The sequence below is a fragment of the Meriones unguiculatus genome, chromosome 6 (assembly GCF_030254825.1).
Source record: "Meriones unguiculatus strain TT.TT164.6M chromosome 6, Bangor_MerUng_6.1, whole genome shotgun sequence".
Taxonomy (NCBI): Eukaryota; Metazoa; Chordata; class Mammalia; order Rodentia; family Muridae; genus Meriones; species Meriones unguiculatus.
This window is the reverse complement of record NC_083354.1, coordinates 33,491,637-33,516,506: the sequence shown is the minus strand read 5'-3', so window position 1 is coordinate 33,516,506 and position 24,870 is coordinate 33,491,637. Positions and strand designations below refer to the sequence as shown.

The following is a 24,870-nucleotide window of genomic DNA, read 5'->3' as shown; positions in this document are numbered from 1 at the left end:
AACAAATGAATAAAAAATGTAATTCAGGAAAAAAGCCTTGGCTATTTCATGTCTATAGTGCAAAAAAGTTGAAATTCATTAGGATTCTAGTTCTGAAGTATGATAGCACAGAACCATACTCCCTGTTCTTTTCCAAATACAACTAAATACCATAAAAACAACTGAAATCACAAAAGGGCTTTGGAAGGAACAGAAAGGAGACAGACCAGCTAGAGAACTCAGGACTAGATAACCTCATGCTGACTCCACTGCGTTTTCCTTTTCTTGCTCATATTTTCCAGGCTGAAGAGCAGAGGCTGGAACCCCAGAGCCAAGAAAAAAAGGACAGATGCACAGACAAGCCAACAAACTAGAAGAGCTGCCCTTGGCTACAGGTCCATGAAAAGGGCAGCTCAGCACAGGCATAGTAGGTCAAAATATTCCCCAGTCCTCATCCAGGACAAGGACTGACCCAAATGACCTCTGCACCAGCATGGACATGTTCCTCTACACCTTCCACAGCAGCAGGCAGACTCAGCCCTGTCCACACCTACGGCAATGCCAAGCCAAGCAGCCCTCAAAGTACTTAGGGCCAGGACAGGCCCTGCAGACATGGGCCAGGAGCTGGAGCAGTGCCAGAGCAGCATTACAAGAGTCCTGAAACTAAATTACCTTGGGGATTACAGCTCCCAAAAGCAGGACAGAAAGCTATACACGAAGCCTAAACAGGGTAACTACTTGCAAAATACAAGATTAAAATAGGATCCAGAGTCTGCCAATATAATAACCCAAATGCCCAAATATGATCAAAATGACATGATGTGGTAGTAACACACACCTGTAATCCTAGCACTTAGGAAACAGAAGCAGGTGGATCAGTTCACAGTCATCCTTGGCAACACGACAAGGTGGAAATAAGCCTGGGCTACATGAGAATGAGACATGAGATCCCACCTCAACATAATAATAATAAAACAAATTCTCAATGAAGAAACGGGGTGGGAAGGTGTCAGTGGGTAAAAATGCTTGCTGCCAAGCTTGAAAACCTGAGTCCCAGCCACAGTATCCACATGATGGAGAGAAGTGACTCCCAGAAGCATGTGTTGCACACATGTGCATATATGTGCACATGAACACATAAATGTAATAACTTAGAATTGTGCTAGAAACTGAACACAGGGCCTTATGAATACTGAGCATAAGCTCCATCTACAAAGCCCTGTCCTCAGCCCCAGAAGGTTTTTGCTTGTTTTCAGTTTTGACACTTGTCTGAGGGTGACTGACAGCAGCAGCTAAATTGGCCAGGCTACTAATTTACCTACAAAGGTCTGTTTAGCACACCAAATATATCTTCTCTTGATGTGAAGGAAAAAAGACAATGAAATGTGAACCCGGAGTTATTTTTAAAGTACCAAAAGGAACTTTAAAACTAAGATGTATAATAACTGAGAAAAAGCATTTGCTGGGAGCTCAATGACGTATAGACCACAGAGGATAAAATCTAAACTTAGAGACAAGATACTCTATCTGAGCAAAGAAAACGCTGAGGAAAAGCCTTGGCAGCAGGAGGGTAACGGTGAGGACCCACACTCCAGGCAGTGTAGAATATCCCCACCCTGAGACAAAATGCTCTGTTCTCTCAGACTATAAAACATTCCTGTATGTGACAGGTGGGGGCAAGGCTCTGGAGTAGAGCACTTGCTGCTCTTGCGGAGGACCTGGGCCGGTTCTCAGCACCCACTCGGTAGTATATAACCACTCTAACTCTACTCCCACGGAGCCCAAAGTCCTCATGTGATCTCCATGGGCACCAACCGTGCATAAACATACATGCAGGAAAACATCTACACATAAAAAAGTGTTTGTTTGTTTTTTTTTTAAAGAACGACTTGTTAGATACTACCAAATTGAAGATCTAAAGCTAGGCACAGTGGTGCACAACTGTGATGCCAGCACTCAAGAGGCAGAAGCAAAAGATTAAGAGTCTCAGGCAGACTGAGTTACAGTGTCAGTTCCCGGGCAGCCTGAACTATATGAGACCCAGTCCCAAAAACATAAAAAAGAAAAGTACAAATCTTGAGATGGGAAGATTATTTTGAATTATCTGGATGGGCTCAATGCGATTAAAAAAGATCCATGAAGTGAATGAGGGAAGCAGAAGTTCCATTAGACAAGATAATGACAGCAAAGGCTGGAAGTGATAAGCCATGAGCCAAGAAATGAATACTGACACAAGCTTGATACAGGGTAAACTTAAAAAATAAATTAAAAAAGGCTAAGTGAGTGAAGTCCTCCATCAAAGACACAAAATACCGAATTTCCTTTCTATAAGATGTTCAGAACATGTAAATGTGCAGAGAGAAAATAGTGCTTGCCAGGAACTGAGAATAAAGAGTGGAAGTGACTACATCATAAGCTAGTTTACTCCTTCTCTTAGTAACGATTATAAAATAGCCCAAATGCAAAAAAACAATTTACTCAAGTGGACATTTTTAAATGGTAACTTTTAGCCAGGTGTAGTGACACACAGCTTTAATCCCAGCACTCAGGAAGCAGAGGCAGGAGAATCTCTGAAGTCAGCCCATTCTACATAGCCAGTTCAAGAATGCTGTCTCAAAAAAAACCAAAGAAACAAAAACAACAAAAAACCAACAAACAAAAAACTTGATCTTATTTTTTTTAGAATAGTACAACCTTTACTTCCTAATCTAATAATTTTTTACGGAGCACAGAGCAATGCTTCAAGAAAACCACCAAAACCTAGCCACAATGAAGAAGCTGAATGGATAATCTGAAAAGGTTTTGGTTTCCCCCTTCTACCTCGCCCCACTCCCCAAAAGAAGATTCAGGACATTTCTCACGCCCTTTAAGGTTGTAAAAATTAAACTACAAATTTAATCTCATTTACATTCTCTTTGTTATGTCTAAAGAAGCTCCATTTCATTCTAGGCATCCTTCTTGGTGCTCACCAGCCATTTGTCTCTGACTCCAGTGTCTGGAAGAGAAGTTTCCCAGTAACTCTTGACCCAGTGACCCAAACTCAAAAATATACTATCATGACCACCTACTTGTTATGCTAGGGCTAGCTGCTTTTTTTGCTTCTGTAACTTGCTGACACAGATACCGAAAGATTGTTCTGAGTTGCCTTAACCACTTAACTAACTTGGCAGAACAGAACAGATTTAATCTGCTTACAAAGTCTTGGTGTGGTTTTCAACTTTAAGAGTTCTTCCCTGCACCTCTCCTTCATGGCAATCCCAAACTCCTCAGAGATTGTTCATCCTACTAGCAGCTAATCAATAACTTATTGTAACTGGAATGGGTCTATGGTCTTTTCCCGGGTGTTATAAACTCCATAACATTTGGAGGCCCCTGGAAGAGCCCGGACTACAATAACTGCATTCAGTCCATGGTCTTTTCCTAGGGGTCACAAACTCCATAACACTCTTCACCCACCCAACCTCCCTTCCTCCTCTTCCTCCCCTCTCTGGCAGATTACTTGCCCTCTTGACTGACATGGATTATTTTTAAATCTTACCTAAGTGGAATCCTCTCTCCATCAAAAATGAAATGCGCATTTCCAAGTCACTCCTCAAACCTCCCAGCTACAGCAACTACTTGATCCTGCACTAGTACTGGATAACTTATTAACTTGTTTTTCATATCTTGAGTGTAATCTATTTTAGCACTATCTTCACGCACATTCTGTGACTTTCTTCCTACATATTAACACGTCTCCCCTCCTATATATTAACACGTCTTCCCTCCTACAAATTAACATGACTTCCCTCCTACATATTAATACATGACTTCCCTCCTACATATTAACATGTCTTCCTACATATTAACACATCTTCCTACATATTAACATATTTTCCTACATATTAACAGTCTTCCCTCCTACATATTAACACATCTTCCTTCCTACATACTAACATGTCTTCTCTCCCACATATTAACCCACATGATGTCCTCCACCTTTGAAAGCCTGCCTCAAAACTCACCTATTTTCAAGCAGCACCACTGAAGAGACTCAGATTCACACTCTAGCTCCACTACTAGTAACAGAATAAATTTCCTTTTCCCAACCATGTGCCTGGCAGAGAAATACTCAATTAATGATTGCTATTATTCCCTTATTTACTCATTACATAATTTTAGTCATGTAAACTGTTCAGATACATGTGTGTCTCAAGTATTATTTGGCCTAGGGTGACCTTATTAAGGGTCAAAAGTACTTGATCTTTACCAAAACATAGAAGTGCAAATTATCCCTACCAGCTCTCCACCCTTTCCACATTTTAATCACTAGAATGATCACACACTACACATGCTCTTATATAGTGAGCCACAGACGGAAACGCATTAAGCGCTACGGGGGAAGTGCTCCTTAGATTTTCCTCCCCTCCTTCTCTCTTCTCACATTCTTCTCAAATATAAGGCAATTTCAAGAAAATGTTGGCAAGTGAGCAAGAAGAAAAATGCTTTCTGTATTGCATAGTAACTGTACTAATGAAAATAGTCTTCAGCAGACTGCTGAATATAAAACTCAAAATGTTTCCACTATTCTGAAGGAAACCTACCTAGACTCCTTTATAACAAGCATTTACTTTCAGTAGAGTTTAATTTTATTTTTTATTTTATGTGCATTGGCATTTTGCCTGTGTTTATGTCTGGGTGAGGATGTCAGATCTTGGAGTTTCAGACAGTTGTGAGCTGCCATGTGGGTGCTGGGAATTTAACCCAGGTCCTCTGGAAGAACATTCAGTGCTCTTACCCACTGAGCTGTCTCTCCAGCCCAGAGCTTAACTTTAATAAAACGGGTTGGGGAGGCAGCTCCATCCATAACATTTTTGCCACAGAAGCAAGAGATCCTGAGATCAGAAACCCATAACCCACGTAAAAGCTGGACATGGCAGCACATGTCAGTTGTCCTAGTGCTGGGAAAACAAAGACAGGAGGATCTTTGGAATGACTGGCTCACTAGCCTTGCTGGGTCAGTGAGCCCCAGGTTCAGTAAACGACCGGGTCTCAAAAATACAAGGCGCAGAACAATCGAAGGCACCCTACACCTGGCCTTCATATGTCCTACATATGGACACACACACAACACAAAAACTTTTATTTTATTTATTTTACATACGTGGATATTTTGTCTGCATGTATGTCTGTGTACCATGTGTATAAGCCAGAACAGGGCATTAATCCCTTGGGACTAGAGTTAATAGTGATTGTGAGCTGCCATGTGGGTGTTAGGAATCAAATCCATGTCCTCTAGAAGAGCCAATGCTCTTAACCACTGAATCACTTCTCCAGCCCCACTTTATAATAAAACAATAATAATAATAATAATAATAATATACTACAAATCTAAGAGAAGCATAGACAGTTTAAGATGAGGCAAGCACAGCGGTACTGAAATGACTAAGGCAACACCACCCTGTTCTAACTACATTTTGTGTTGGCTGAGACAGTTCTTAGCCCTCTGTACCCTCTCCCCTGTCGTCACATGTGCCTTGGCAACACACTTGAGAATTCCATGGCCTTGACCATGGTCCAGATGTATTAATCAAAATAATTAACGCAAACTAAAATAACCAGAAAAAGATATGTGAAAAAATAAAAAATATAAAAAATATTTGTTATAGCTGAAATAATAACTATGCTTTTCCAGGAATAAACGTTTCAAGACTACTTTTACTTTAAGTTAACTTTAACTTAAATTATGGGTTTTCTGGGGTTTACCTTTAAAAATCTTGGTCACCAAGAGACTTTTCAGAGGCAGAACACCACTATTGGTCTCCTAAGTTCTGTTGTTTATAGGTTTTAATGAAGAAGTATGACATTATTTTTTCAAGTTACATGATGTATGCTTTTATTCATAAGAATAAAACATTTATAAGAAGAAAACATTTCTATTATATTGAAATGAAATAAGCAATTCTAGATCTCTAAGTTTAAAAAACTGTGGTAGACAAAGAAGTTTGATAATTTTGTCGACTGTTCTTGAATTCCACATCAGCTCATGAATATAAGAACATGACAGACAGCTGGGCATGGTACACGCCTGTGATCTCAGCACTCGGGAGGCAGAGGTACAGCAGATCTCTGTGAGTCTGAGGCCAGCCTGGTCTACAGAGTGAGTTCCAGGACAGCCAGGGCTACACAGAGAAACCCTGTCTTAAAAAACAAACAAAAAAAAGTACAGGAGGATCAGGACTACAGCTCACAGCTCAGTGATAAAGCACATGTTTAACACTATGAGGCCCTGAAGCGTTAAGGTATAGGATCAGGATGACAAAGTCTACAAGATTCAGCACTTAGTAAACTGACAAGGAAATCAAGAAGGAAAAAAAAGAAAGAAGTTGGGAATTAAATTGCTGGTTCATGAAGTGCTGGCCTCGAAAGCACAGGCCCTGGCTTGGGGAAGGAAAGACTTCAGAACACAGCTTGGTAGAATCTTTGTCTGGCATAAATATGGTTCTAGGTTGAATGCCCAGCACAGACAAGCTGAGAGTAATTGCTGAGATGAAAATCATGATTTCAAGGCCAGCCAGGGATACATCCTACCTAAAAAAATAAAAAACAGAAATGGCAACAGGGAAATATGAAGAAAATATTGGAACCCGCCTGCATTACTGTTAGTAGGATTACAGAATGACACAGCCAACTTAAGAGAATCTGCTGATCTTCTCAAAATGTCCATTTCCATGTAACCTCCCAACCTGACAAGATTTACTTCACTTGTAATAAAGATTTACTTTATTAAATAAAAGACTTACTTTACTTTACAATTCAGAAGACTCGGCGGCCACCTTCAACTATCCAAAGTCTTATTTCCATACTTTCCTTAGCAGAAACTATAGATGCTTTTCTATGTATAACTTATGAAAAAAGATTATCATATGCATTTTGTGTTACCTTCTCTTGTGGTTTGTCTTTATATGCTCATCTGTCTAATAAGATATAAATAAAACTATCCCAATAGACTCAATGCTCTGCAATTTGCTTTTTAAAAGGCTGAACTTCCCTAGAACCCCTGTACAGATGTAGCCCATGGCAGTTCAGTGTCCAAGTGGGTTATATAGTAATGGGAAGAGGGACTGCCTCTGACATAATCTGATTGGCCTGCTCTTTGATCACCTCCCCCTGAGGAGGGAGCAGCCTTACCAGGCCACAGAAGATGACAATGCAGCCACTTCTGATGAGAACTGATTGTCTAAGATCAGAAAGAAGGAGAGGAGGACCTCCCCTATCAGTGGACTTGGGGAGGGGCATGCATGAAGACAGGGGAGGAAGGGTGGGATCGGGAGGGGAGGAGGGAGGGGCTTATGGGGGGATACAAAATGAATAAAGTGTAATTAATAAAAAAAAAAGGCTGAACTTCCTTCACTAAGCCCTTGAATACAACAGGGCTAAGCAAAGTGACAGTGATTTAGACTCCCTACCAGGTACAAAACCAGACAGAAAACTTAACCCTCTCTTGCTGTCAGTGAGAAGCCACTGTGTGACTTTCGGAAACAGGTAATTGAAAGAACTACCATTTGATGATAAGTCCTTCTAACAAGCATGTTTATCCATACTCACAGATTTTCCCAAAAACAAACATTCAAACATTTCAAAGTTCAAGCGCTGCGGTAATGTAGCAAATAGGCATTCAATACCACTAACTCAGAATAGCTGATAGTGTTTGTTCTTTCATCAGAAAAATGATTACTTCATAGAAAACAGCAACTAATAACAAAATAGAAAAGGATATCCAAAAATCATTCATAATTTTTAACTAGTCTCTAACATTTTGCAAAGTTTGCAATAGGAGGGTTAGAGACAATTTTTAAAGGTATCATTTGAAGCGTAAATTTAATGCAGTAAGTGGCCCTTTGAACCACAAATTTATTCATAGGATTCACCATGGTTGTCTTAGCACACGGGAAGAAAAACATCATTATTTTCGTGTAAACACATAGGTATTAGATAAAAAGTACCCTCTCAAGCCCCTGCCTCAATACTCTTCACTGTCCACAGACTTCACTGTGCTCATCCTCAAGCCCAGGCTTACATTGTGACCTCCTCCACCCATCAGACCCGCCTTTCTTCTATAACTGCAAAGTGAGTGTACATCATACACCAGATGGATCAACTTACAAAGTGGGAAATGAGCTGGTTCAAAAAATACCTTTCAAAAAATAAAATCAATCAACATTTTCAGGAGAGGGAGGGAAGAAACAGAGGACAGTGGAATTCGTGTGAAAGCAGAGACTACTTGGGTGGAGGAAGGACCAGCACAGAGGAAGGGAGCAGACGAGAGTGAGGGGTAGTGTGGTTTGAGTAAGAATGGCTCCCACTGGCTCATATATTTGAGCACTTGACTCCCAGTTGGTGCAACTGTATGGGAAGGATTAGGAGGTGGGGTCTTGTTGAAGTTAAGTGTGTCACTGGGTATGGGCTTTGAGGTTTCAAAAGCTCACAGCATCTCTGCCTCCTGGTTGTTGTCTCAAGATGTTAGCGCTCAGCTACAGATCCAGTACCATGCCTACCCGCCTGCCTGCCTGCCTGCTGCCAAACTCCCGCCATGATGACCACATACCCTAACCTCTAGAACCATGAACCCCCAAACTGAATGTTTTCTTTTATGAGTTGCCTTGCTCATAGTGTTTTGTCACAGCAATAGAACAGTGACTGAGACAGAGGTGGAAGTTGATGAATAGGAACAAAGTATAATGACATATGTATGAAAATGCCATTAAAAAACCATCACTTTGTAAGCTAACTTAAAAATCAGTTTCAAATAGAGAAGAGCTCACACGCATGCACACACGCTTTGCATTTACTAAAGAAACAGGCTAAGCCAGACTGTCATTATGAAAGATGACAAAGGTACTAGGCAGTGGTGGTTCACACTTTTAATCTAGCACTTGGGAGGCAGAGGCAGGCCAGCCCGCTCTACAGAATGAGTTCCAGGACAGCCAAGGCTACACAGTGTATCATCTTGACGGAAGGGGGGAGGCACTATCATCTGAACTATGCAAAGTATTAAAATTCACAATTTTGTAAGGTCATTTAAAAAGTAAAGCCTGCTGTTGAAACTTATGGCCTGAAGAACCAATGGAATGGCTGTTTAAGAATAGCCATTATCACCAAATCACACTGGTCTCTACACACAAGAAGGAAATAAAAACATCCTGCCATATGCATTGCATCATTATTCAAACAGCCTGGCCTTCCAATAAATGAGTCAACATTGGCTCTCCTCATTCTGTGATCTCCCATCTCAGAGGATGGCAACTCCATCTTCCTGAGTCACTCTACCTCCCTTTCTCATGCAGCCAATGCTCTAGCTTCAAAATATGTTATATCCAGAGCCTGACTGTGTCTCATCACCTCCGCTGATACTTCTCTATCTTACAGTATATTTCTTTCAGCCGTGCCTCCTTACAAAACAGCCCAGTTAAATGCAACTCAAGTTAAACCAATGGTCAAAACCTTGAGATGATTTTCAATCTTTCTCAAAGCAAAAGCCAAGTTAAGGCTTGCAAGATAGCTCAATGGGCAAAGCACTTTGCCACTAAGCCTAACAACTTGAGTTCAATCTCCAGAACACAAAGAGTGGGTCTCAAGTTATTTTTCTATTGCTGTGATAAAATACCAGGACCAAGGCAACTTATAAAAAAGAAAGCATTTAATTTGGTTTACAATCATAGATGGTTAGATAGAATCCATAATGGCGGAGTGAAGGAAGAGCTGACAGTTCACGTCTTGCTCTACAGCCAAGAGGCAGAGAGAGAGCTGGGAATCTCAGGAGTCTTTTGAAACCTCAAAGCAAGCTTCCAGTGACACACCCCTTCCAGCAAGGCCACCCCCAGCTCTTCCCAAACAGTTCCACCAACTGGGGACCAAGTATTCAAATATATGAGCCTCTGGGGGCCATTCTCACTCAAACACCACAGTAGAGTAAGAGAACTAATTTATACTAGCTGTCCTCCACTGCCACATGCATGCCCCACACATGCCCCCACCACGCCCACAAACAAACAAGGCTAAATTATACTTCCATGACTTAGACTCTGATGACCAAGGCCTCACATCCCTACCTTTTTTTTTTTTTTTTGGTTTTTCGAGACTGGCTGTCCTAGACTTGGCTTTGCAGACCAGGTGGCCCCAAACTCAGATCCACCTGCTTCCTCCTCCCTGAGTGCTGGGATTACAGGCGTGCAGCACCATGCCCAGCCTAGTCCCACCTTGCCTATTCTCTGCTCTTGCCACCCCTACCTCTTCCATCACATTGGCAAGGCTCTACTCAGTCTTGCTCAGTTCCTGCCAGAACAAACTTTCCTCAATAAGCATAGCAATCACTGCATCACATCCTTCATGTCTTCCCTCAAATGTCACCTTCTAGGCGAATCTTTCCCTAACCTATTTGAACCTGGACCCTCACTTCTTTTTTTTTTTTTGACCCTCACATCTACCTCTAGCAAACTACAATCTTTTCCCTTTTCATCACAGCAGGATCATTAATTCCAGGAGATGAAGGATTTCTGTGTTTGCTTTACCTCTGAACCCAGACCAGTACCTGGTACTGGTGTGCAATAAATACTTGAGCATATTAATCAAACAATGGAATGTTCTTCAAGGAAAGGAATTCCTCACTTGAGACAACACAAAATAGTCCAGTCTTTATGGTACTGACATTACCATGAACTCTGACATTAACTGAGTACTTACTATGCTGAGCAATTTCTTATTTATCTTTTTCTTCCATCTAATCATTGCAACAATCCCATCAGTCAGCTATTTCTGGCCTCACAAAATAATGCAAACAGAACAGTGCAAGCAAAGTTAAGACTTATGCCATGGGCTAGAGAGAGGACCCAGAGATGACACAACCATCTGTAACTCCAATTCCAAAGGATCTGCACACTCCTACACTTACCTCAGTCACTAGGCATACATGGTGCACAGATGTACACACAAACAAAACAAATACACATAGAATCATAGAAATTTTCAAAAGATGTAGGTCATCCAGTTAGCGCAGGGCAAAGCAGGACTGAGAGCCTGAGCTACGTGGTGTGCCAGGACCGTGCTCCTGACTGTGAGTAATTACCTCTTGACATTAACACTGACGTTTATTAACTGCTCACTCTGCGGTAGGTTAAACTATTTACTTGCAATGTCTTATTTAACTATTTTAATTTTAATTATTAAATTTAATTTAATTTAGTTAACAATTTAATTCTTTATCAAGAACACTCTAGGTATGATTCACCTAGTTTTGACCAAAACAACACATTAGCTCTTCTTTACAACTTTCTCTTATTTTATTGAATAATGTACAATTAAAAAGGTTCACTCCCCAGTCCATTCTGCACTGACCAAATCTCACAGTTCAAGTCAGTAAAACAGGAGAAGTAACCAAGGCATGCAGGAAGAAAAGCTCTTTGAAAGGGTGCTAATTCATCTACCAAATCTTTGTCCTTCTGCTACATTCTTCTGGGCTAGGTGCAAGCATGACCCTAGAGGTGAAACAAGTATCACATAATCATGAGAGTGAGTCACAGGCTAAGCAGAAACACATCACTACAGACAGAACATCATGTCTTCACAACTATGGAGGGACCCTCTAGAATCCACATTTGGAAATCACAATTTTAAAGATTCAAATGTGTAGCTACTGGAACTCATAAATATTACAGCAGTGAGGAGAAAGTAAAGAACAAAGCCAGAAAGTTTTTGTCAAAGCTGGGTGAATCTTATCAACCAAAATCAAATCTCAAAACTAGTCTGAAGTGTTCCAGTTTTAACTTTCGTCTGAAGTAACCAGTTATTACTGAGACTCTGAGATATGGCAATAGAAGCACAGCCGTTCCTTGCCAAGGTGGTTTCTGCCAGGCTGGTCTTCGTCTCCGTCACCGCAGTGCAGTGTTACAAACACCATGCGCAGAGCCTTCTACAGGCTTGGTGCCATGTCTAGCATAAATGCTCAATGGACCAAAACTTGAGTGAAACCTGAAATAAGAGAGGGGCATGAGGAGTGGCTCCAGCAAGCTGATACACAGATTCAAGACATTTATTACAGCATTTCAGTTCCAGTCGTGGGGCTGGAGAAATGGCTAGGTGGGCAAAGTGATTAACACGCAATCAGAAGCCCTAGGTTCCGGTACGTACCTATGTAAGAGCTGGAGCGCGTGTGCAGCCCCAGCACAGGGTGGAGGGCCACAGAAGAGACTCAGTGTCCACCTCTGGCCTCCACACAGGCTGCACACAACTGTACACACACATGTACACAGTCCACCAAGCACCTTCCCACACACAAATAGTTTTTAAAGAGTTGAAATCACAGAATTTCATGTTTCGTAACAATATCAGAATCTGAGACATATAAGACAAAGGGGCCAGGCATGGTGGTGAAAGCCTTTTAAAATAGCTCTGGGGAGGCAGAGACAGGTGGTTCTCTGGGTTTGGGACTAGCCTTGTCGACACTGTGAGTTCCAAGACAGACAGGCCTATGTAGAGAGCTTGTCACAAAAAAAAAAAAAGGAAAGACAAAAAAAGGCCAAAGGAATCAGACAATAAGAACTCCTTTAGGGAGCATTTAATACAAGCTGAGTAGTATGCACAACAACTGCTCTCAGTCCAGTGACAGCACCCAGGACAGGTACTATTAGCATCAAAATGTCGGGACATTAAAACCAACTACATGAAATGTACACACAGTCACAAAGCTATTAAGTGGTAAACACAAGCTTAGTCTAATCCCAAATTCCTTATATTTAAAACTGCTTCTACACTTAGCAAATACAGTATAACTAAACTGAAATTCTTTTTTTAAACATTCTATTTTTATTTGTGTGCACACACACTCACAGAGGCCAGAATAAGGTGTCAAATCCCCTGTAGCTGCAGTTACAGACAGTTGTCAGCTACCAAACATGGGTTCTGGGAATTGAACCTGGGTCCTCTGGAATGATAACAAATGCTCTGAACTGCTGAGCCATCTCTCCAGGCATAATATGCTGGAATTTTCTATGTAAACTCAACTAGAAATGAGTTCAAAGTTCCTAAAATGATTAACTGTGAGGCTACTAACACCTTTTACAAATAATCACACAGAAACTTTAAAGCTTGCCAAACCATCTTCAAGATGATAAAAAGTCTTCTGAATTCCAACCTGTGTGGAGAACATGCTTCTAGGTCAGGTTTCTCGTTATTTTACCATAAAGGAGAACAAGAGGCCAATGAGATAGCTCAAAGGGTAAAGATACCTGATGACTTGAGTCTGATCCCCAGAACCAACATGGTAGGAGAGGGAGGAGTCCCTCAAGCTGTTCTCTCATTCTATGTCTCAATGTCTTTAAGTATGAAACAAGGTACTTTACCTTATCTATCACCATACAAAACCTCAAAATGTATCAGAGACTTAGATACAGCAGCTACAGTTACAATACTTAGAACAAAATAGGAAAACATCTCTACGATCTTAGGTTAGTAAAAATGTCTTAAGTATACCTAAACCCAAAGAAAAAATGATAGGAACATAAACTTGGTTAAAACGTAAAACTTTCAGCCAGGTGTGATGATTCAGGCCTGTAACTGCAATGAAGCAGAGGTGGAAATAGAGGCAGAAGGATCACCAGACAGCCTAGGCAAGTTTCAGACCAACCACAACTAAACAGCTAGATCCTGTCTCAAAACAAATTAATTTAAAAAAAATTAATCAAGGAGCTGGAGAGATGGTTCAGTGGTTAAAAGCGCTCATCCAAAGGACCCAGGTTCAACTCCCAGCACCCACATGGCAGCTCACAATTGTCTGTAACGTATTTGACACCTTTACCCTAATGTACATAAAATAAAAATTAAATAATTAAAAAAATGATCAAAATTTCTGAGCCAGCCACACACTTTTAATCCTAGCACTTTGGAAGGAGAGGCAGGAAGATCTTTGATTTCCAGACCAGCTTGATCTATATAGAGATTTTCAGGACAGCCAGAGCTACATGGTGAAATCCCGTCTCAGAAGAAAGAAAATAAATAAATAAGTAAGTAAATAAATAAATAAATAAATAAAGCACTAAGAAAAAAAGGAAAGAAGGAGAGGAGAAAGGGAAAAAGGGAATGGAGAGGAAAAGACAGACAGCCTGGGGTCCAAAAAAGAGCCTTGCCCCAAAAAAATATCAAAGTACAACCCAAGTAAAAGAATTAAAGATAAGCAAGGACATAAAAAGATCTTCACCATCATTATACTGTCCTTAGAGAAGCGCAGTCTAATAGTACTACACACCCACAACAGCTATCACAGAGAGACAGGGCTAGCCCTGTAATCCAGCAGCAAAGCACAAACTTAGCATGTGTGAGGCCCTAGGCTTCTCGCCTGAACACATGTATACATTCACACACACAAAAATACAAACTGCAAATTACTAAGTTGTAGAGAAATGGAAATTCCAGCACAGAGCAGTGGAATGTAAAATGGTGCGGTACTTTGAAACACCATTTTGGTGGTTTACAGAGAAGTTAACCTTACTATTATGACCCTGCAACTCTACTCCCAGGTTTGTACAAAGAAAACAAAACATTTTCCAAATAAGAGCTGATATGAATGCTAATAGCTTTATTCTAAACAGCCAAGGATCAGAAACAACTGAGTAACCATCAACTGGTGTCCAATCCAAAGGAACTATGTATAACTGTTAGTGTGTGCTACAGGACATGGGTGAACCTCAGCAGACATGCAAAGCAAGAGGTGACAAGCACCAAGGAGCACAGATTACATGATTACTCCCATATGAAATGTCCAGGGGGCAAAAGCCATACAGGCAGAAAGTAAAGTTTTGGCTGCCCTGGGCTGGGGTGGAACAGGGAGTTACTGCAAATGGACATGAGGCATCATTTTGGAATGAGAGAAATGTTCTAAAACTGGATTGTGGTGATGACTGAACAACTCTGTAAATCTACTAAAATATTACTTAATTATATTAATTTTATGAGATGCAAATTATACTTCCACAAACTTTTTTAGGGAAGTAAAAATAAGTGTGCTATGTGAAAGAAGCCAAACACCAAAGGTCACATTATTATATGATCCTATTTAGGTAAAATGTTCACAAAAGACAACCTATAGGCAAAAAAAAATTTGTGGTGGCCTGGGACTGGGACCAGGAAGCACCAAAGGATCTCACTTTGGATATATTCCAAAGCTAGAAATATGATGGTTATACAGTAAAAGTACTAAAAGAAAACACAAACACACAATTCGTGGTATTGAGTCAGACACTTTAAGTCAGTTTATTCCAAGATTTATGTTTATTTTTTATTTATGTGTATATGTTTGTAGCTGTTTATTTTGATGTCATGTATGTGCCTGAGGCCAGCAGAGGTCATCAGATCTCCTGGAGCTTCTATTACAGGCAGCTGTGAACCACCTGATCCAGGTGCTAGGAACCAAACTCAGGTCCTCTGGAAGAGCAGTAAATGCTCTTAACTGCTAAACCATCAGATTGTTTTTTAAAAGATTTGGTTTCACACTGGCATTCTTAACCTATGATGAACTGTGGTTCATTCTGTGACTGGGGTGAGAATCCACTCTCAAAAAAACTAAGACTCCCTTCCTATTGCCCACTCAAACATCCTGCTGTATGGTTCTGTTAGTTAGTTAGTGTACTAACTCTTGACAGCCCTTGCAAACCTGAACAGCAGAAGCATCCAGGATGACGACTGCAATCCCTCCTTCCACCCTAGTTAGGCTGCAGAGAACTACGAAAGGTGTGCACTGCACCAGAAAGAAAAACGATGTCACTCTTCCAGAACCCTTGTTTTTCTGACATCATTCTGGAATCTCCCATTTAAACCCTTCATTCAATATGAAGGTAAAGTCCCAAGAAAGGAGCAATCATGAGAGTCTTTGTAAGAGAAAGAGATGTACCTAGATCAACCAGTACATGTCAAAGACCCAACAAGCAGCAAGGACAGACCTATGAAGTGACTAAATATCAACATCCTTTAGGTTTTATTACAAGTCTATGGGGGTGGGAGGGCACTACAAGCTCCTCCTTGCACCATGAGCATCCCAGGAATGGAAGTCAGACCTCAGGCTTGGCAGCAGCCTCCTTCATCTACTAAACCATCTTGCTGCCCAGCTGATACCTTTTAGATAAAACTTAGCCCATGTTCTTGGAAATCAGGAGGCCTGTAAAGTATAAAAGTGAAACTTAGAGAAATGGAGAATAAAGAATTCAAGACCAGCCTCAACTACACAGCAAATTTGTTGCCAGGTTGAGCTACCCGAGAAATGCCTTTAAAAAAAGGGGGTGGGGGGAATGTGGAGATAGCTCACTGTAAAGTGTTCTTACAAGCACAACTCCTTGAGTCTCGATCCCCCAGCACCCATATGTACCTGGGTATTGTCATACCCTGTAATCCTGTAAAGAGCCTGAAAGCCCAATGCTGGGAAGCAGGGACAGGATCTGGAGTCTTACAGTCAGCCTAGCCAAGCGGTGAGCTCCAGATCAACTAATGAGATGATCAAAAAATAAGGTGGAAAGCAAACAAGGAATCTATCCTCAAGCATGCATGCGTGTTTATGAACGCACTCACACATACACACAATTGGTGGGTTGCTTTTTTTTTTTAAACAGTGCAATAAACACTCTTCAGCTAGTCACCTAGTATAAAACTAACTTTAAGACAGGACGCTGCAGTGTAGACAATCTTCCAACACAGTCTGCTCATGTCAGCTGATCAAACCTTTGTATAACTAAATCCATCCCCTTTTGATTTTTTTTGGGGGGGGGAGGAGGAGAAAGAAAGGAGGATGAGACAAGGTTTCTTTGTGTGTAGCCTTGGCCATCCTGGAACTCACTCTATGCAAAACAGGCTGGCCTGGAACTCACGAAGACCCACCAGCCTCTCTCTGCCTCCCGCGGGCTGGGACTACAGGCGCACACTACCACTGTCCCACGGCTTTCTGACTCCTATGGTCACTGGATTACTGCTGCACTACAAATTCTCCCCTCTTCTCTGGGGCCTAAGCATCTACCTCCTCATGACTGCCGTCTCCCTGGAAAGGACAATCCTTGTTTGGTGTCGGGCAACTGCTATTCATTCAGGTCCACTCCACACACCGTAACCAGATTTATGGATCACGCCATGGTCGCTAGTTGAAGCCCTCCAAGGACACTTTAAAATCCAAAATCTTTACATGGCTTCGAACGTCCCTGAGATCCACGTGTGCCTTCTTTCCGGCCCTAAAAGTTATCAAGCACTTTCTCCTGAGTCTTCGTTATTTCCTTATCCCTCAAAGGGAGAAAAGGCGATCTTCCCTCTCCTCACTTTAGGGCTCAATTTACAGATCTTCACCTCAGAAAAACAATTTTCCGTGAAATCACCTAACTCAGCCAAGCCATTCCTTATTAAAGCACCTTGCTCATTCCCTTCCTGCCACCCAGCGAGACCAGTCACAGCTTTTCACTCCATCTAGTTAACGTCTGCCTCCTCGGCCACAGAAGTCGGTTGTAAGAAGCCAGAGCGGCGTCTAACCTGCTCAGCCCCACCCCTGCAAACTAGGACTTCGCGTACACTTGACAGGGTCGGCGAAGCAGGAGTGGACTCCGGCGCGCACAGCCCACGGTCCCAGAGCTGCCTCGGCCAGGCCTGCCGCCCATCCACCCGGATCCTTCTGCACAGGACACATCTGTCTCAGGTACGCCTCTCCCAGCCGAGGGAGCCCCACCCTAGGCGCACGCCTCGCACCAGGCACGGCTCGGGCCCGGAGTCCCCGCACGTCGCCCCTCGGCTCTCACCGATCACCTCCTGCAGCTCGTAGTCGTCCCTGTTGATGGACCAGGGCAGGGCGCTCGAGTCCTCGGACATGACGGCTGCAGCGCCTGGCTCCGCGCTCCCTCACGCGCGGGGCTCTCCGCTCAACTCGCCGCGCGCCTCCCCACGCCCAGCCGCCGACCCCCACAAGCCGCTCGGCCCGGCCCGGCCCTGGGGCGCACAACGCCGGGGCGCGCGGGTCAAGCGCGGCCCCGAGGCAGGGACGCGCGGCTGCGGCCGACCTCGCCTCCTGCGGCCCCGCGTCCCGCGGTCCCGGGCCCAGCCCACGAGCCGGCCTCAGCCTCCGCGGCACCGCGACACAGCTTCTCCTCGGCCCTGCCCCTCCGTCCCGCCCTCCACCCGAACCCCGGGCACGGGCCAAACTTTCCCTTCTCCCTCCACCTGCCGGCACGCAGCGCGCTGACGTCACCACGCCGGGGAGCCCGGGCCCCGGCCCGCCGCCGCCAGCCGCCATCTTGGGTGTGGCTGGACCAGCGGCGAGCGAGGAAGGAGCCGGAGAGAGTGTAAGTTGGTGGAGGGAAGGGGGCGATCGTGGAGGAGTTCACCGAGGGCATCTGAAAGCCAGAAGGGAGCGAACTGCCTCTGCACGAGCAGCCACACTAAGCATGGCGCGCACCGAGCGCCAAGCGGAGGGAGCGGAGCTTCCGGGAGCGGCTGCGGGGCTTCGCCGTCCCCGCTTCACGTTCATTGGCTGGTTTGAGGAAGCGTGAGCAGGGCAACTGGTGTGTGTGGACGCCAGTCACACGCTGGTTCCGCCTCCGGGGACTGGGCCGGCTGTTCCGCCGGAACGCCGGACCCTCTGGGACGCGCCTCCCTGGGGTGACGTCACGGCGTCGCCCTAACTGCCTCGCGACGTGCGAGTCGCCCCCGGGGCGTGGAGAGAAGCCGGGGAGCGCCAGGGAGGGGTGCGCGGACCGCGGCCAACTGGGCTAAAAGGTGTCGGGGGCTCCGGAGTGGAGCCGGAAGCTCAGCCGTGGTGACATTTTTTTCTTTCCGAGGCGGAAGTACTCAGCGCCGCCTCCAGGATCCGGGCGGGAGCGAGTTTTGTCTTCTCTCGGCTTCGGGTGGAGAGAGCCAATTAGCACCTGCCTCCGGGGAGACCTTGGCTGCTGGCTCTGCCCAGCACCGCCTTGACTGCTAAATGGGGTTTTGTCACGCGCCTTGGGGTCATTTCAAGGGCTCTGTCTTTTGTCATCCTCACAGAAAGTTCGGTTTTCTCGGCTTTAGAAGATCGCGTTTTGGGAAAACAGGAGGGAAAATAAAAAACAAACAAACAAAAAACACAACCCGGATAGGGTGGATGCGGAGGTAGGCGCAGCTGAACACCTCAGCGCAGGCCCTACCGAGCAACAGAACACTGCTGAGCTCTCCAGGAGGAAGTCCGCTGAGCACGTCTGGTTGATGGGACTTGTAGAACGCAGGAAGAGGTGCCATTTGGGCCAGACCTCACAGGGCTAAGGTGAGCCAATTCAAGACAAGTATATAAATGTAGGTTTATTGGGAGCACCTCCTGGAGGGTTCGCTGGTCCCAAAGAACAGGCCAGAAGTCACTGTGAGGAGAAAAGGAAAAGTGCGCGGGTGGAGACAGAGAGGGGAGGTAGGCAGAAAAAGGAAAATGCCTGGATTATATAGTTAAGCGGGAGGGGAAGCCCCTGCCCCTGGGCTGGAAAGTTCAGGAACGCCCTATAACATGTACGGATTGAGGGATGCTGGGAGAACATGGGAGGTCAGACCCCGTTTGGTTGAAGTCACCTCAGCTGCATGCCCAGGACTGAAGAACATCAACCGGAAGTGAGAACAGATTAGAATTCTCAAAATGTTTACCAATAGAGCAATAAACGAAAGATGATCTGGAATTTCTGGGCTATGTGAACCACGGACAGACTTTACAATTTTCTTTCATTAAACTGAAATTAAATAAAGAATTTAGGACTGCCTTCTCTCTCTCTTCCCTCTTCCCCCAAGAAAAGGAACTACCTGTGTCTTGGTGAGATGTCAAGATACTGGGCCTAAATTATTGTTAGCTAACACCACTTTACACTCACGAATGTGTTCTCGTTTACCTCCTCCTACGTGCACCTTAGTGGAATAGTAAAGCAGGAACCTGCTCTATAGATCTGCTCATTTTATTTGCCCTGTCCCTGAATTTCTCTCTGGGTTAAAATACCACGATTTTAATGAGCAGGGAAGCAAGAAGAAATTGAGTATTTGGGGCCACACGCTCAAGCTTCAGCCTCTAGAGAATCTTCTGTGTGAATACTGTCTTAACAGTGACCAGGGTACATGTAGTTCCTTTTTTTTTTTTTCTTGTGGAGTGTGCAGTTTTGTAGTGAACAGTGGACAGCTTAAGTGAGTTAAGCAGTTACAAGTCATAGAGCACCACACAGGAAAGATGCATTGTGATAGCAAATAGTTAAGGAGCCAGCTGTGTGAAGTGTGCTTTAAACAGGTAGTTTGAAGTATTTTTGAAACTATTAATATGGTTTTGTTACACTCACACTCCCTTGAAATCACTTAGGGGAGAAGAGGGAAGGAAATGTAGACGGTTTTAGAACCCGATTCTCACATCTAAAATTCACCACATCCCAACCTGGTTTCTTGAGACTATGACATCATTTCCTCAGGAGGAGAATCCTTGTTTTTCCCACACTCTCAAAGACACTCCCATGTTAGTTCAGATCCCTTCCTCCCAAATCTGGCTCCAAGACCAAAACTTGAGAGTGCAAAGTTTATTTAGGGGGTGACCTCAAAGAGGCACCCTGAGGAGTGGAAGAGTTGAGAGAAGGGAAGGATAATTGTTGAAGGGTACATTAATGAGGGGTTAGTGTGTGTGTGATGGGCTTAATTCTGCTTAGTGCAACCTAAAAAACTACAGAACACAGCTGGGCTGGGCAGTGGTGGCACACATCTTTAATTCCAGCATTTAGGAAGTGAGGCAGTTGGATCTCTGAGTCTATAGACCAAACTTTGTCTAGGGGGAGAAAAGGAAGAAACCAGCAAACAAACTACAGAACACATCTCAGAATTGATGTGTTAAGGCACTAGAGACAAGGAAGGGGCTACAGACATGGCTCATGGTAGAGTTCTTACTAGCCCAGAATCCTTGAAGGCCAATCCTCAGGACCACTAGGGAGGAGGGGGAACTATAAACCAGGAACTCTTTGTCCTTATAGTGTTAGCTTTCCAGTACCTCTCCCCAGCCCAGTGCCTGGAAGAGCATGCTTGTAGGGCCAGAAAGCACACGGGCAGTCACCAATGAACTGTTTCATGTACCAAGACTCTTGAGAAGTCAGACCCTGCAATAGGCCCCAGGAACATGACCTCCCACCAAGCATCACTGGACTGAGAAGCCAGATGTGAACCAAAGCAGCTGCCTGTCTTGAGCTTTGCCATTAGCACCTACAGGGTAGAGAGGAAAAGACATATTTCAAGAGAACCATGTCTTGGGTAATCAGCAGGTAGTTATATAGCAACAGTAATTCAAGTTTTATAGGCTTTTCAAATAAAAGAAATGGCTCTTGAAGTCTAGAAATTGGTGGGTAACCCCTGTGAGGAATCTGAACTACTTTTTCCTTTCCAGCAGTAGCAGGGATTGAACCTAGGACTTCATACATCCTGAACCACTGAGCTTTCGCCCCACCCTGCTGGATATATTGCTTTAAAGCATGATTTTGTCTCTGCCATGAGATTTTTTTCTCAGTGCCTCATTCGGAGCAGGGCCACTTACAGACTGCTGTGATCCATCCATCCCATGGAGCCCTTATTATACGTCACATGATATGTGATGTCATCCTTCATATGGTGAGAGACAATAACTGTACCTCACTTAGGTGTGCTTTCTGCTTTGAGTTTGGCATGATACCCTGCAGAAGCGCATGCTAGGTCCGAGGGTTGATTAACTACATGAACTGTGATTGTAGAGGCATGGACATAAGCTGGGAATCTGGAGCCCAGTGAGAAACTGCCATCTGGGTGAGTTCAGATCACGAATGTCCAAAGTGACAGACACTCAGGGCATTCATGGTAGGTGTAAAGGTGATTATAGGGGAGAAATAACCAGTCCATGCCCAGAGTGGAGTCTCAGAGTCAAACTGGGCTCTGAGCTGGAGTATCAGGTTCCAAGCTTGTACCACATCAGCTTAATTAGCTCAGGTTAATTGAGTGCAAATGGGGAGTAAGTGGTTGATGTGGCCAGTTACTAGGTGCTGTCAATATTTCAAGCAGTGTCTGTGATGGGCTTACTAGGTCTTAAAGCCAACTTACTTTATTCCTCTCTTGGCGCCCCTTCTACTTTCAGGAATTCATTCTCCCTTTTCCTCAACTTATATTTATTCTGCTCAAAAATGAACAAATATAAAAACCCACTTCAAGGCTGGGCATGGTGACAGATTCTTGTAATCCCAGAACTTGGGAAGTGGAGACGAGAACAGGGCCACCCTTGGTCAGTAGGTGAGTTCATGGTCAACCAGGGCTAGATGAGACCATCTCAAGAGACAGATAATAAAACAAACCTCATTACGATGTTAATTGTAGCATCATTCTCATGGCTTCTGCTTCTGTTTCTGCCCCCAGATTCCTGTCTTGAGTGTCTGCCTTGGCTGCCGGCCATAATAAACTGTACTCTGTAAAGAAATAATGCCCAAGTTGCTTTTTGACCATTTTAAATCACAGAAGCATATAGCAAGTACCAGGACAGGCTGGCCCGGGCTGATTGGGACACTGGCTTTAAATATATATGTATGTGTATGACTAAAAAAAAGTGATAATTTCACCTTTTTCCAGATAAACAATTTTAATGAGAGAATACTAAATGCTGGCCAGAATGATGGACAGCAGAAACTGCTGTCCTCGGCTAACCTGGAATGTGAGTTGATGGTAAATCTTGGGAAAACAGTTGCTCTGTCCTGGCAAAGTAAAAACCATGACTCCACTGTGCAGTCTACAGCTGAGATAAACTCTCTTGCATATATGTTAAGCAACATATCCAAGAACAGCCACAGCAACATTTTAAAGAATGGGGAAGTAAAGGAAACCACACAAGTTAAATGTGAAACTGTTAAGATGATGGGTACCATATAGCAACAGAAATATACTACAGCCATGTAAAAATAGCTAACAGGATTTGATGAAGGTAGGAACAAAGCAACAGCACCATCAAACAAACAGACAGACAGAGGGGCCTAGGCATAGTGACACAGCCCTTGTCTTAGGTTTCTATTGCTTCCAGGAAACACTATGACCGAAAAGCAGGTTGGGGAGGGAAGGGTTTATTTGGCTTACAGTTCTGTGTCATAGTCCATCACGGAAGGATGTCAGGACAGGAACTCACACAGGGCAGGGACCTGGAGGCAGGAGCTGATGCAGAGACCAGAGTTCTACTTACTGGCTTGTTCCCCATGGCTGGCTCAGCCAGCGTCCTTATAGAGCCCAGGCCCACGAGACCAGGTGTAGCACCACCCACATGGGCTAGGCCTGCCCACACTGATCACAAATTAAGAAAATGCCTTACAGCTGGGTCTCATGGAGCTGTTTCCTCACTAAGGCTCCTTCCTCTCTGATGACTCTAGCTTGTATCAATTTGATGGAAAACCAGGCAATACAGCCCTCTAACACATGTGCTAGGAGGTAGAGGCAGGACAGCCAGAAGTTCAAAGTTTTGACTACACATCGAGTTCAAGGCTAGACTTGTATAAGAAACTCTGTCTTAGATAAAAACAAAATGGGGAGATCCCTGAGAGCCATAGGAGCCTTCCAGTCTTTACCCACTGTTTCTCTCCTCAGGGCCTTCACATTTTCTTGTCCTCTGCAGGATTGCTGTGAGGGGATCATCCCTATACTCCTCAGACTCCTTCCAGGTTCCACTCCCATGACATCATCTCATGAAAACCATAGTCCTTGAAATTGCCCTAACTTTTCCAAATTATTCCTTATCAGACATCTTAGTCATTTCCTTCCCACAACCTACCAAAATCTATTTTTTATTTTTCATTTTTAAAGGCTTACTTTATATGTGTGAGTGTCTTAAAGCCTGCATGTATGTGTGTGCACTGATGCCCACAGAGGCCAGAGGAGGGCATTGAATCCACTGGAGCTATGGATGACTGGGCCCAGTGTGTGCGCTGGAAATCAAACCTGGATCTAAGCACCTGAGCCATGTCTCCAGCCCCGTTTTAGTTGCTATGACCAGATGTCTACCTCGTTAAGCAGAGAGAAGTCTCTGTTGTGATGCCAGCATAGCCCCTTCCCCTGCCATCACGACATCTTTGTAAATGAGCCTGTCAGCAAATACTAGCACATCAGAGGGTGAGGCAACTGATGTCTCCAAGTACACTCATCCCTCTTACTCTCCTGAATACTCAGAGTCCTCCCCCAAAAATTCCATTGGGTGTGCATTTATGTGAGACACTGGGAGCAGTCCATCTAGAGACCTTTCCCCTTGCCCTCCTTGTCATGTCTTTAAGTCTGTTCTTTCCAAATCCCCATGAGTAAAGTCAGATGTGGACAACAGACCTGCAGCAACGCTGACCACTGGAGTCAACCATCCACCATTGGCCTCTCAACACACTCCTTGGGAAGCTGGGTACAACAGCTGCCACCTTTGGGGACTAGGCAGAGTCCTCTCTCAATGAAAGCTGTGCTTTCTTCTTCTCTATTAACTGATAAGGTATGTTCCTTTAAAGGCGAAGGTGGAGACAGAGGCAGTGGGATTGTGGGTAAGAAGAGTTCACTGAGCCTTTGGATAAGCTCAGCACACAACACTTCCATTGCACAATGGGAGCTGGAGGTGCCAGTCCAACTTGATGGATCACTGTACCTAGTACACCCAGCACTGGTGCTCAGGCTGGCTGACTGCCCACACCTGTACCTCAAGTATGACCTTTAGTTTCTTTGGTGACACTGCTTGCTGTGGATTGCCAAGTTGTCACTTTCCAACAGAACATATATGGTCAACTCAATTCCAGAATTGCATCCTTTTTTTTTTAAATTTTTTAATGATAGAAACAAAAATATACCCAAAAGTGAAGCTTCTGGAAAACCCATTTGTTCTTCCCTTTCTGT

The 24,870-nt window shown here is 44.0% G+C and overlaps 1 protein-coding gene and 1 long non-coding RNA gene across 2 annotated transcripts in view; both read right to left on the bottom strand.

Annotated features, from left to right (window-relative positions):
* The window catches only part of Oxsr1 (oxidative stress responsive kinase 1), a 66,185-nt gene extending 47,982 nt beyond the window's left edge, over positions 1-18,203 (bottom strand). The window contains exon 1 of the mRNA XM_021648029.2: positions 17,775-18,203. Coding sequence (XP_021503704.1) covers positions 17,775-17,844 — 70 coding nt within the window. The 5' untranslated portion in view covers positions 17,845-18,203. The remainder of the gene's footprint in view (positions 1-17,774) is intronic.
* A 2,307-nt stretch (positions 18,204-20,510) lies between these two features.
* LOC132654631 (uncharacterized) lies at positions 20,511-24,448 on the bottom strand. Its single transcript, XR_009592282.1, has 4 exons — positions 24,322-24,448; positions 23,092-23,166; positions 22,323-22,433; positions 20,511-21,210 (listed from the first exon to the last, which is right to left on the bottom strand). It is a non-coding gene; the product is annotated as an uncharacterized LOC132654631 (long non-coding RNA).
* Positions 24,449-24,870: the final 422 nt, after the last annotated feature.